Source organism: Channa argus, chromosome 20 (assembly GCF_033026475.1).
Source record: "Channa argus isolate prfri chromosome 20, Channa argus male v1.0, whole genome shotgun sequence".
Lineage (NCBI taxonomy): Eukaryota > Metazoa > Chordata > Actinopteri > Anabantiformes > Channidae > Channa > Channa argus.
Genome location: NC_090216.1, coordinates 2,051,242 through 2,065,360, shown reverse-complemented (window position 1 = coordinate 2,065,360; position 14,119 = coordinate 2,051,242). Strand labels below are relative to the sequence as shown.

At 43.3% G+C, this 14,119-nt stretch overlaps 1 protein-coding gene across 1 annotated transcript; it reads left to right on the top strand.

Annotated features, from left to right (window-relative positions):
* Positions 1-9,734: 9,734 nt before the first annotated feature.
* Positions 9,735-13,548, top strand: LOC137105703 (golgin subfamily A member 6-like protein 6). Its single transcript, XM_067488226.1, has one exon. The coding sequence runs from the start codon at positions 9,884-9,886 to the stop codon at positions 11,018-11,020; it is 1,137 nt and encodes a 378-aa protein (XP_067344327.1). The 5' UTR covers positions 9,735-9,883; the 3' UTR covers positions 11,021-13,548.
* The last annotated feature ends 571 nt before the right edge of the window (positions 13,549-14,119 follow it).

The window sequence follows — 14,119 nt, the reverse complement described above, 5'->3', positions numbered from 1 at the left end:
AACCACTGCTAGGACGCAGAGTCCCACCAGAGTCCCGATGCATGTTCCCGACAAAAGCGTTAATCGCCGTTGCAGTTTAGTTGCATAGCAACACGATTGGTTGGACGTGTTCACATGTGGACGCAGCGACCAATGAGTTCAGTCGTGTTTACAGCGCAGGTTTGCATCTGAAAGCCGGGACAGTGACAGATGCTGTAACAGGTAACAGACCTGTCCTCACCTGGACATAGAGAATTGTCCCAGACAGACGTCAGGTTTCTCCAGAACAAAGTCAGGAACTTCAAAGTAAAGCGCAAACACCTGCACCTGTCCATAGGGCGTCCAATCAAAAAGTGACCGGAATGAAATCACTTTTGTAATGAAAACATGTGAGATGCAGACCCCCCCCCCACCCCCTCCAGCCAATGCAGAAATTAATACACACATGAAGCAGTGTGTTTGAAGCGTGCAGAGCATTTCTATGAGATACGAACATTCACATTGTGCATAAATAATGCAGAGTGACTCCTGTTGTAGCATCGTTGCAGGCTGGATATTCTTTCTGTGGAAATATGAAATATGTCATAACATGTCAAAGATTTTAACGCTGTTTTTCAGGACCAAGCTAAACTCATTAAATTAAGGAATAAATAGTGATTGGTTTTATGTGAAAGCATCCACGGGACGGTGTAAATGAACCCCCACCTCTCATTATCAGCCTCTGCAGATAAGGACTGAGTGACGGCTCCTCCCAATGAAATCACCGCGACAAGTGATCAGAGTGTCGGACAGGTTGGACTCTAACCGGAGCCTGGATGTTATTACCACATCACACAGTTACATCTGCTGGCATTAAGCTGAGGGCTCGTGTTTGTTTTCATTACAGGGGGAGACTTTTATTAATTTGTGCGCTGAGAGTCCGGTGTGGATTCCGTGTTTTGCTGAGTGGGTTTTAACGAGCTCTGGGTCTTAATTCAGCAGACTTATCTTTATTAAAAGCGACCATTTAAGATGTTTCGTTCCTTTCAGCTTAAAGTGCAAATGCGGCGGCTGTTGCCGAAACACACACAGCCATACTTCATGGCACAAAGCTTGGCGGTGGCTTATTGCATTATGGGCCGTTTTGTAAGCCTGTGCTTGTATCACTGAGCTGAACAAATACGTGCAATAACACAGAAATGCACACACCGCAAAATGCTCCACGGTAATCACGCAGTGTGCTGGGTTCACAATCATTATTCCTCACAGAGGTACATTTGGGGAAATGTGTGCTTGTTTTTAGCGAATTGATAAAAAAAAACACATGGACATTTTCACTGTAAGAAAAAAAAGTTGCCGACTGAAAACCACAGTGACTGAGTCTTCAGCATTTGGTTGGACTGTTGGAGGGTTAAAACTTGGTTACAAGGTTTCTTTGACTGCTTCAATGATCCCAGAGGAAGATGTTACAGGACCTGAACGTAATTGATGGAGCTCCAATGCGAGGAGCTCAGTTCTGGAACTGTAGGAGCCAGAGATCAAGTCGCTCGACTTTTCACGTTAGGAGCAGCTTCGGCTTGAGGATGAGGGAAGTGGCCACGACGTGTATTATGTTGATGAGTGTCCTCACAACGTTAGAAAGACTTGCATGTGTGTGTTTGTGCTGTCTAGAAAGGTTTGGGCTGACAGGTAATTGGCTGTCTGAGTTCAGCAGTGGTGCTGAGGCAAAGGGCCATTATTATGTCAAGGTGACGCACGCAACTGTGTGTTTAACAGTACGTGTAGCCTTCAGTGGACGAATGTCTTCCTGTGTCACTTACTTGTGTATTTATGGTGTGTGTGTTAGCCCCGCAAGTCAGTCCACGACAGCACAGCTCCATCCAGCTCACGTTCCCAGCTCCAAGCGCGTCGCCCCGATCCTCCTCGATTCTGCCGTCGACTCCGAGCTCAGTCGACTCGCATTTGTTCAGATATTCAACCAACAAAATCTGATCGAAAATAAAACACGCGAGTGCACATTTTGCACATTATCACATCATAGTGTTGGTTCCTAAGCCCACAGTGTTTTGACTCTAGTTCAAGGCTCTCGGCACAGAACAGGCAACGTTAGTGCAGTAATTTCTACCTTAATTTCCAGATACAGCAAAGAGCTGTTTTCTGCAGAGGAAGCGACACTGTGGCACCAAACAGAGACCGAACCTGGGACCAGGTCGCCAGGGGCGTTGACGGTTCCAGATGAAAACATGGATTCAGTGCACCACAGTATCTTGAGGGAGGGATTTGTGACCGTTGGGTTCTGATGGATGAGCTGAGAAACTGACGTCACCACCAGAACAGATCCCATTTCTGACTTGGACGGGTTGTTGCCGAGTGGCTCGAGAGACGCTTTTACTCATTCGTGTGAAGGCATCTTCCGAGAAAAACCCAAAGTAGAAGATGGTCCAAACTTGTGTTTAGCAGATAATCCTCTGCTAAACACAACTGCAGAGGACGTGGTGTGAGTCTAGTCTAACGATCAATATTTCATTTTCACTATTTGTTCTGCTCTGCAGAGCCCACTGCGTCCTGTCCGACTGAGGCAGCAAACTGTGTGTGTGTGTGTGTGTGTGTGTGTGTGTGTGTGTTTCATCTCTGCACATCAACTAACTACTGGGAACTAATCCACGCGCACGCACTAAACGGGAAATGTTTGAGATGTTTAACAAACCGCAGTCACGGTGCGTCTAACTGTGCTGTTGCTACTCAACAGTGGGGGACGTTTGATTCATTGTTCTCCGAAAGTCTGTTCGCACTGTGCCGAGGAAGGAAACACACCATCAGCAACAGTACGAGCGTAACAGCACATGATTAGAAGAGCAAGTGCTGCCATCCATCCATTATCTGCAACGTCTTATCTGGTTCACGGTCACGGTGACTGGGCGAGAGACAGGGTCCACCTTGGACACAGACAGACACGCATTGACACTTACAGGCCAGTTGCAGTGCTTATATAAAGTATTCACCTGCACATTTCCACCTTTAGTCCTAATCACTCCACCACTGTGCTGCAAGTCAAGATCAGTTACTTTCTGTTTGCAGTCTTCAAGTTCACAAGTGGGACAGTCAACACATAAACCAGTGTTAAAACTTTTCAGCGTCCCTCATGATCTTTGAACGTTATTTATGCATTTCTGCCTAACGAAACACACACACACACACACACACACTAACTGCACGGTGGTCTTAACAGCGCTGGATGTGTCATAGAAGCATTTGTTTGCCCAGAAATGTGTGTGGTAGCTTCCTCTTGATGAGTCTGACAAGATTTAATAATAGGAATAATTTGTTTTGACAATTTCAATTACGACAATTTCTTCTGTTCAAAGGCGCCTCCTGCTCCGCGAGAGTTTTTTTTTCTGTGTGTGATTTTGAAAAAATCAGAGAGAGACAAGTCCAGACAAAGGAGCATATGATGTAGTTAAAAATGCAAATGGTTATTATTTGTTGTGTGTGGGTGAACTGTGGGTCATCTTGCCTCTTGTGTGTAAGGATCACTGCATCAAACAGCATGAAGGTTTGGGATGAATCAATCAATGCTTTGATATTTGAGCTATTTTTAGATCCTCACAAGCTCCACAGCCACGAAGAAAATCAATTACAATCTAGTTTTTCTTCAGAGTAAAAGCCACGGGGTCAAAGCAGGTGATTCAGGAACCACACCTTGAATTATTCTTTAATTTTTTTTGTTGTTTTCTTACTTCGTTGGTGACACTGGAGAAAAGGTTATTATGGTTCACATAATTTTTTTTTAATAGAAATGCAGTGTTTATTTATTTTGGGGCCACAAATTAGCAAAGCGAAAGCGAGCATTGACATATGACCCCCTCCTCCTCTTTGCTGTCAGCCTGCAGCCAAGAAGAGGCCAGAAACTAAACATTCTCTTCCCCCAACATAACTCAAACGTATCCGGTCTTTTGATGAACCAGTTGCTGATGGACCGGTTCCGTTCCAAGCAGGACTGGGTTGTGCTACATGTGACCCAGGAGAGATTTTGGTCATGACATGGTGAAGTAATGACCCACACGAGGGTTTGTACTTAAACACTTTCAGTAAATATTACTCAAATGATTGAGTTTACTTAAGTATTGAGTATATTGTACTACTATGAAGGGATCTTTATGTTCACTAACATCTTTGAGTTGAACAAACTTCAGACCACTTTACAAATGTGGAACTTCATAGTGCGTTTACTTCCTGTTCCCAGCTTTTATTTTGTATTCCCTCAGTCCCATTTCCTGTTCCATGGTCTATTCCGCCACTTTACTGCACATCATCACCTGTGCCTCCGTCTACGCACATCCAGCTATTCTGAAGATGAAAAAGAAAGAAGGAATTTAATTGGAAACCTCAAGAAAATAAAAGTAAATGATAAACCACCATAAAACATCACAAAGAAAAAGAATAGACAATACATTACATCACATAAACCACGTTTTATGTCAATGTCCAAAGTATTCATCAGTGTTTCTGTTTGAGACTTGGCAGCCTGCTTGCCTCCTGACTCCTCCTGTTTTTTTATCAGCCCCTGTTCCTGACCCGCTCACCTGTCTGACCCACCTGCCTGACCAGAATTATTGTTTTGGACCTGCTGAGTTCTATGTGTTTCATCCTTTAAGACAAAAACTCCGACTCTCGTTGCTCTGAGAATTGGACTTGGACTATTATTGTTTTGTGGATTTCTTGGGCTAGTTTTATTATGGGATGTACTCTGAACTTTGGATTTATGGGTTTTTGACTCCTCTTCACACCAAACAAGAACATGCGTTGTTCTCACTTCAATTCTTTCAACTGTCAAACTATGAACGATCAAAATGCAGAATTTAGATGCAAAGAAATTTGTCCTATAAATCACTGATGTATTACTGTAAGTTATTGTGTGTGCAGTGTGGTGTGGTCTGTATCGGTTTGCGTGGACTGTTCAAGCTTCAAAATGTTGCATGTATATGGCTTTTTAAATATTTTGTCTACTTTTTAAGATTTTATATTTCCATAAAATTACTGCTTTGATGACATCATCACCGACTTTGAAGTTTTTAAGGCTAACTGGCTTTGAGGTTTGCCTAACTAGTATATAAGGAAGTGACGTTTCGTTTCAGCTATTTTCAGCTTTGCTTGGAAAATAATTTCAACGCAGAAGAATTCTCAGTGCATTATCTTTTTGGAAATTCTTTTTCTAATGATTATTATTATTTATTACATTTTATTTTAAATTATTACTGTTTTGACCTTCTTTAACAGAATTTTCAATCATCTGTGAAGCTTGGATTTGCATTCATCTGTTTAAAAGGTGCTGCTGGTTGACGAGCTATAAAACATGAGCAGAGAAACATTAACTGCTGGTCTTCATCTCTATGGTGATTGTGGACCAAATGACCCATTTAAAACACAGCTGAGATGATCCTTTATATACAGTAGTCAGTCGTCCTCGTGCTCGGCTGAGCCAGTTTTATGTTGTTCGGCAGTCTTAGCAGAACAACACTGGCTCATCTACGGTACAGAACAGCGGAGACACATCCAGAATACTAAACACATCACTGCAACACAGTTTGTTCCCCATTACACACACACACACACACCGTTACCTCTGTACGACTCCATACTTACACCCTAAACCTAATTGTGCAACCACCTGCTCCACCCACAGCGCGTAGAGGGCGCAGGAGAATCAGGCGGTGTCACAGCGACACCGCACGATGAGAAACACTCAACAAGATGCTTCAGCTAATCTCCTGCATGCAGCGTGTGTGTGTGTGTGTGTGTGAAGGGAAAGAGGCGGGGATAAAAAATAAATGTCTTTATTGAAAGACGGCAGAGAAGAAGAAAGAAGCAAAGATGAAGACAGAGATCTGCTCGCTGGTAAAAAATTCATTTTGAGGCAGCAGGTCGAGCCTGAAGCAGCTTTCAATGATTCATTTCTCTTTACACAGATTCCACAGGAGGTGTGTGTGTGTGTGTGTGTGTGTGTGTGTGTGTGTGTGTGTGTGTGTGTGTGTGTGTGTGTGTGTGTGTGTGTGTGCTCTTGCCTCATCATGTCTCCCCTGCAGGATCATTATAGCCGACGGCAACATAGTTGTGGTGAAACAATACAAAACGCTCGCGGGCATGAACGTGCAGTTCTATATGTAGCGTTATACGTGCACACTGCACGTTGGAGCTGTTTCAATGGTAAAACTCTTACTGTCATCAGCAAATCAACAACGAAAAGACCAAAACCTACAATGATTTACATTGAAACACGTAAGTGTTTGAAAACGGCTCCGAAATATCTCGGTCCGGGTTCTGAACTCGGGTTCGGGTTCTGAACTGTTCTAAAACACTGTCAAGCAGCAGCAAACAGTGCATTTACTGGCAGTGGATTAATCCACTTTTAATGCACTGACGAGTATTTGGGGCAGCAGAACAGTGTCAGAGCGACACAGTTTGGGAGTTGATGGAGGAGGATGCCCCTAAATGCATCATTGTGGGGGTTTGGAGCTGTGATGTGACCTTGTTATCAGATGCATTTATTGTTGATTCGAGAGGTTTCATGAGGTTTGTTGACAAGGAAACAACTTTATATCGTCTGCTTCTATGCAGCGATGGGAGCAGGGTCGGCTGTAGCTGAGTTGGTAAGGCCGTCATCCACGGACCACTGGGTCACTGACTCGATCCCCGGTCCTGTTGGGACAGGTGAGCACCTTGCATGGCAGCCACCACCATGTGACTGTGACTGTGGCTGGGTGATTGTCAGGAAGCACTAAGTTTACTGTATTCATGCCGATAAAGACGAGACTTTGTTTGTAATAATTTTTGTTTCATCATTATCCACTGACATTAAGGAACCATCGAGTAACAGGAACTTCTCTCCAGTCTGGGATCATTTTGGTCTCAAAACTCCAAATAAGGTCAAAGTTTTCCTTTCCTGTTTCCACTTTAACTCAAATGAAAACTGAGCAAATCATGTTCAAATTCCTTTCTGAAGGACTCGTCACTTAGTTTTTCCCCCCACATTGATGGACTTTTAATTTTATTTGCTGGTAAAATGTGGGCTCTGCTGCAGAGAGCTGTCTTTCATAAACAGGAGAACTTCATCAATGCACCTCTACGAACTTTAAGCCTTAAAATTTTATGGTCTCCCGTCTCTTCTGCACCTCATGTAAGAGTTTTTTGCAACGCAGGAAAACTGGCCTCAAAGAGACAAAATCACCTTGGCCTCTACATGCTGCAGAAACTTATTGGATTTTACGTTTTCCACTGAAACGTCTTTGCAAAAAAGATTGTTGTACATTCTATTCTGTCTTTGACACACATATATTTTGGTTTTAATCAAACTAATTGGAATATTTACACTTCTCTTTCATTCAGTTAGCACTTTATTATCAGCTGGTTATGTAAACGGGACCATTCATCCACATAGACAGAGCCACACACTCCATGAAGCGTCATCGACACATCACTGCATCTATGAGTTGAGTCAGTTATAGCACAACTGCAGAGAATACTGTAGAAATACTACTTAAGTACACAAATAATATCAAAAGTATTACATGATCACACTGTCAATGCCGTGATGCAGCTGGTTAGTTTACAAGATAAAACTGAGATCCCGAAATGATCCATGAGCAAGAACGAAAGGGTTGTTTTGAGTAAACGGGATAATTTTCACCTCTGTTAGACCCCGTCAGTAACTGCAAATAAAACATTTGGAAGTAAATCAAACTTTGGTGGAAGTGAGAACAATTCAGAGGCTCTGATTATGCTTTTAAATGGTTTTTAAAAAAGCTTATTTTTTTAATACAATCAAATCTTAACTTTTAAAGATTGGAGCTGTCCTTAAAAAATGTGGTGTAAAAATTACAATGGCTCTAGAAATTAGTGAGGTCAAATTATAAAGCAGGGATGCTAATCAGAGGCTGGACTGCTGTGTTCCTCGTGGAGGAGCAGCAGCTCTAATTCAACCTCCTACTGGTTGACTGAGCTCCTCCCTGCATCCACAAGCTGGTGCCCAGACACTCTGCCCTGCAACCTCTTGGAGGCGTGCATGGATTACTGAACAGGCCCCAAAGGCACAGGCCCAGGAGCCAGAGAGGTCGGGGTGCCCAGTCACAGGACAAAAACCGAGCAAGGACAGATGCACAGCAACCACAAAAGATACAGATGGAGGTGAACACATCCAAAAATTGACCTAAGACGATGAAATTCATCAAAACAGCATTAAATAGGAACCAAGACAATGACTAAAAAGAGACACATCCAAAAATACACAAAAATTGACATTAGCGTAGACGAAACATGCTCATACAGACATCAAACGAAAAGATTTGTGCTTGTTTGCATGTCAGCATTGTCTGTCTCCAACAACCTGCTCAGCTTCGTCCGCCTCTGTGCATTGCACAGCCACCCAGTGTTCGACAGTGTTCGTCAGTGTTCGTCCTCATCTTTGTCTCCGTCAGTCTGTCTCTCCATCTGACTGGAGTCCCGCATGGGCAGGAGGGGACCTACTTTTCTGTAAACAAAGCCTCCTGGGGGACAGATTTCAGAGGTGCACATTAAATTATTGATGGAGCGTCCCCTGCCTCCTTCCTTCCCTCCCCTCCCCTGAGGCCTCGTGCTGAGGGATGCAGAGAGAAAACCCAAACCTCTGTGGACTCCCTCTGCATCTCAACGCGACAACAGACACTCACAAACTTCACTGTTCTAGCGTCCAAACTTTTGAACAGAAAAGAAACTTTGCATGTGTGAAAGATGAAGAAAATAGAAAAAGAAAATGCGCCTCCCAGAGGCAGCAACAGTTTATTACACCTGACAATAATAAGTGTTGAGAGAATGAAGCAATACAAAACAATACATTTAGTAGGAAAACATGATTTGTTTTTTACCTCCCCCAGGCAGATAATTATTATTTGTTTATGACGATTTGGAGTGAAAAATGATTGATAAGTTACATACTTGACATAACTGACTCACAAGGTTATTAATATACAGTTTATAATTCCCCAAACTTTCCAAATGTGAGTGTGAGCCCCAATTAAAAATTCCTAGATCAGCCCCTGAACCTACTTCATCAGTGTGTAGATGCTCTTCAGTTGTCATGGAGATGGGCTTCCTGTCTGTGTTAGCTTTAACGTCAAACATCATCAGAGTTTATTCTTCATCCTGTAAGTATTTTACTAAAACCATCCCAACTCAAGGTCCACTTGAGTTCACTCTGACCATTTTAACCAAGTGCTAGTTAACATGATGTTGAACTGAACTCTCCTTTTACCTTTGTCATAGTTAGTATTTGTATTTTTACTACTGTGATAACAAAGTGAACTAAAAACACATTCAAAACTTCAATTTCAAACTACAAACAAGAGTCTCTAGAGACTCACACAGTGCATGATGGGAAGTCTGATTTTGTTTGTTTATTTGTAAACCTAATAAAATGAATAATATAATAAACCAATAATAAACAGAATTTGTCATTGTATAACAACTCGTGTTTATAAGTCCGGACAGAAAAACTCAGCATCTTCCGAGGGGCCCATCCCTCAACACAGACCAGTTTACATGAAGTTTACATGACTGTCACATGAAGGCCTGAAAAAAATTCCACTCAATCCCGGATGCTGACACTGACCCATAAACAATGCGTGTTTGTTTATTAGTTTTTGATCAAAAATGGATCAAAGCCATTGTTGTGGGCGTGGCCTATTTCAAACATCAAAGCCATTGGAATGTAGCCAGTGCAGCCAGTTGCTGATGTGAGTTCCGGGTTCACAGTTAGACACGTCTGCACACACAAAAAAATTGTGTTTTAGTATCGTGAGCAAATTTTTGCAGGCAATTATTTGATTTCAGAAACAAGCGGACCTATTTATAAAAAGAAAAAGAGAGTCTACTGGATCTCTATCTTTTTGGAGCCATGGCTGGAAGACGGACCCCAACACACACAGGGAAATATGGCCAAGCTGCGCCCCAGGGAAGTCTACAATATTATGGACCAGCACCTTGTCCTGAACAGGAGGTCTGGCATCTCAGAAACTGCCTGTGCAACGTTCGCCGTGTTAATGCAGACCTGCAAGGTCAGATCAACAGCATGGAGCAGGAGATTGAAAACTTGAAAAGGGTAAATGCAGAGGCTTGCCATAAGGCAAACACAGAGAAAGATAAAGTCTGCAGGCTGGAAGCCATTTTGAAGGCCAAGGACAGGGAGTGTGATGATGAAGAGCGCCAGAAGCTTATTGAGACCATCGAGGTGAGCGAGTCAAAAGTGTCTGAGCTCACTCGTCTTCTCCAGCTTGAGGAGGAAAAGGTCAAAGTAAGTGAGCGAGAGTGCACAGAGAAGATAAATAAACTGGTGACACGTTTGGGTAAGAGTGAAGTTGGACTGCTTCAGGTCAATAAACGGAAAAGGGCTCTCGTTGAGAAGCTCAAAGAGATAGCTGAGCTGCTGCTGACCCAAGAGACGGCGCACAAAAGACACAAGGAGAACTGGCAGCAAACACATAACATGCTGCAGGAGGAGCTGATAAGTCTCTCAACGAAAGACCAGATCTTGGAGGAGGCAATCGACAACATGGAGAAGGAGATAAAGAAACTCCAAAAGAAGAACACCAAGTTGGTTGCGGAGCAGAAAAGACTGCAAAAAGACAACAGCACAATGGTTAAGGACAAGGAAGAGCTTGAGCAAAAGAATGCTAATCTAAAAGAGGAAAAGACAAACTTTGAGCAGGAAAATGCTAAACTCAAACTGGAAATGAACGAAGTGATGAAGGAGAGGAACCAACTGGTGGCCGACAAGAAAAACCTCCAGGAGGAAAACACAGAATTGGCAGAGGACAAGAAAATCCACGAGGAGCATATAGCAGAACTTAAGGCTCTCTGCATGAAAATGCAGAGGAAAAGGGGACACACTTTTTTCCACTGCAAGAACGAGGTGGACGCTGTGGCTGCGATGTTGGAAAAAGAAAGACGTAAAAGAGAAAAGGAGAAGAACGTGAAGGAGGAACAGGAAAAGGATGACAATAAGGTGAAGGAGGTGGCTGCTGGAGGGCAGTAGCTCCGTCCTCCTCCCCCCCTTCTCCTCTCCAGTCGTCTCAGCATGTATCTGACTGTGAAGAAACAAATACAGATGGATGATATTATGTGTACAGGCGATTGTGTCCGATGATCAATGCTGAGATCGCTGAACATCTATTGAATTTCACGTTTGTCAACTTAGCCGATAACGGAGTAATTCTCAGTACACGACTCTATTCATCACACAAGTTTCTCAAAGTGGTTCCTAAATCCACAGAACACGGTTAGAAGCCGTTTGAGTCCACAGCTACACGCGGAACCTTTAATTCTGCAAAGGCAAACATCCAAGCCATGATGTCATTAATGACATCATCAGTACACATATACATATACTTTGTACTTAAAAACAGAGGAAACCCTGGTTGGCTCATACGTAAGTAAGATCTCTAGTTTATGTTGTTAAATGATGGTCAGGTCTGCTGCCAGGATCAGGTTCCCATACGGGTTTTAATCCAGTTTACATTTTAGTTCTGTCATTTTCTCTATGTTGTCTTAGCTGCTTTTCAATTCCACTTTCACCCGATAAGCAGCAAATCCTCAGCAGTTTTCTGACCCTTGTATCTGCTTCCTGTCCACTTAGGCCAAGCTACAGCGACTGACCTCAGGTTTTCTTTTTACGTAACAGCATGAACGAGGTCAGTACAGATGCCAGTCTGGTCTCTGCAAAAGAAATTAATGCCAGATGTTTGCTTATGTGAGGAGTGTGGGCCAATTGTTTCCAGTCATAAACATAGAGGCAAATAGCAAAATTCCGTTTAAAGCGTTTGGTTCATCATAGTTAGATGGTGTCAGGTAACATGAGCTGAATCTGTGGTTTTTCTGTTGTTAATAAAATAAAAATTTGCAGAGTAACTATGTAAGAGTGCTCGTTGTGTCAGTTACCCTGAGGCGGCTGTAGCTCAGTTGGTAAGGCAGTTGTCCACGGACCACAGGGTCAGGGGTTTGATCCCCGTCCAGGCTACATGTCGAAGTGTCAGGCGAGCACGTCGCATGGCAGCCACTGCCATCGGTGTCAGTGTGTGTGAATGGGAATCAACATTGTGAAGCCGTATTTATCCAGTGCTCACATAGTGTAAACTGCAGCAATGCACTTTTCTCCCTCGATCGTTAGCAAATGTCAGCAGCGGCTCCTCCAAGGGCAGATAGCATTTGAGCCCAATAATATTTATACTTTTAATTATTATTTAATTATTGTCTCCCACTGGTGAAGTAGTGTCATGGCCTCATTTGTTGCTACTGTTTTTTACCCTGAAACCACCACTGACTTGAAGAAAACTAGTAAGAAGAAGATGCTGTTGATAAATGCGTCAAGTCAGCTAAATAATGGAAGTTACGACAACGACTGGACTCAGTGCACGACAGCTGAATCAAAGTGTCAGGACCTCTGTCTGTGACGCTGAGCATGTTGGGAGTGGAGGAGCTGTCCGGGGTGCTGACGTCATGTGGAAGGTTCTAGTTTTACAGACTTTATGTTATGAACAGCACTAAACACAATACTGTTCCGAACACTGTATAACTATAGTACAGTAGTTACGGTACTTTTGTACTTTTAAGTACATTTCACATCATCTGTTACGTACTTCAACTTGAGTAAAATAGTGCTAGTCCTACTTGTAGGGGAGCACTTTTTAAGCTGTTACTGCATGCTGAGGGCAGCTAAGTGTCCTCATAAATGTCTCTACTGGACACTATAGGGATTCCTGTCTCAGCCCACTGAAGGACAGTGTTCACCTCCTAAGTGAACACACAGCTGGTCTTGACCCTTCAAGCTGCAGCGTCTCTCATTAGGAAGTTTGTGAAGTGAAGAGGTATAAACACCTTCTGCTGCACAGGTAAAGGTGTCAGCAAAATCCTGAAAGTAGTGTGTGTGTGTGTGTGTGTGTGTGTGTGTGTGTGTGTGTGTGTGTGTGTTAAAAGTGGAGCAGCAGCTGGTTTGTGTGACTGGTTACTGGAAACACTAACAGTCTGTTGTGCTGTTTGCTGAATCAGGGGAATTAAAGGACAAACACAACTTGTTCTCGCCAACGTGTCACAAAAATCTTAAAAAACAAAACAAAACAATGAATTCAGCAACGAGCAATGAGAGACACGAAGACGTCTCACACTCACATTATAAATCCATGTTTACTGTTGTGATGTTTTTCTGCAGCTACATTAATACTTTTCTACAAGCCAGTGGGATCATGGTGAGGCTGCCTGCACCTGCAGGGCCTCAGCAGGGGGCCGGCGTGTAGATCTGAGACGAAGAGCTCTTCTCTGTCCACCCGACGTGCTCAAATCAGAAGTACACAGCTGAAGTCATTACGGAGACAGACGTGTTTTTCTTCATGTACCGTAAAAGTAAATAACCCCAAAAAACTAACACTTAACTCAAAGCACAATATTTTCAGTCTAATTGTGAAACAAAGACATTTTTGACAGCTACTTCTTTATGTGAGGGCTCAGTCCGTGGACAGAGAGGACAATTTTCTTGTCGCTGCCCAGTCGGAGGACCATTGGTCAGAAAATCTCCCAAATGTCTCGTCCATTGTGGTTTTGGTCCCCGCCTGACCTCAGCCGGCTCGTTAGGTGGACAACAGCGAAAGTGAGTCGTCTCAAGTCCTGCAACCTCTCGAATTCCTAAATCTTCGTTTACGTTCGCCGTTCTCATCTGTGGCTGCACCTCCCAACTTTAGTAGCTCTGCAAACTTGGCTGGAAAAGTAGGAAAATGGACAAGCTGGAGGACAATGTTCAACTTTGTGAAGAGAGAGACACATCGGACCAGTCCAGTCGGACGGCGTGTTATACATGCAGCTCTGAAAATAAGCTCCATGTCCTCTGATGAAGAGGGTGCTGCAGGGTGGACTGGCCTGTCCACAGTTTCATCATCATCATCATCATCATCTCTTAGTAGAAGAGAATGTGTAAGGTGTAAATGACAGAGGTGGAGCAGCAGGAATTCCTCAGCCCGTGAATGATGGAGGCTTGGGAGAACACTTTGACAGGATGTCAAAACATGTTATTTTCAGTTCACCTAAAGTTTCGTTTGGCCTGCTCCACGAGACGCCCGCTGGGTTTCCTTCATCGCCATCCTGACAG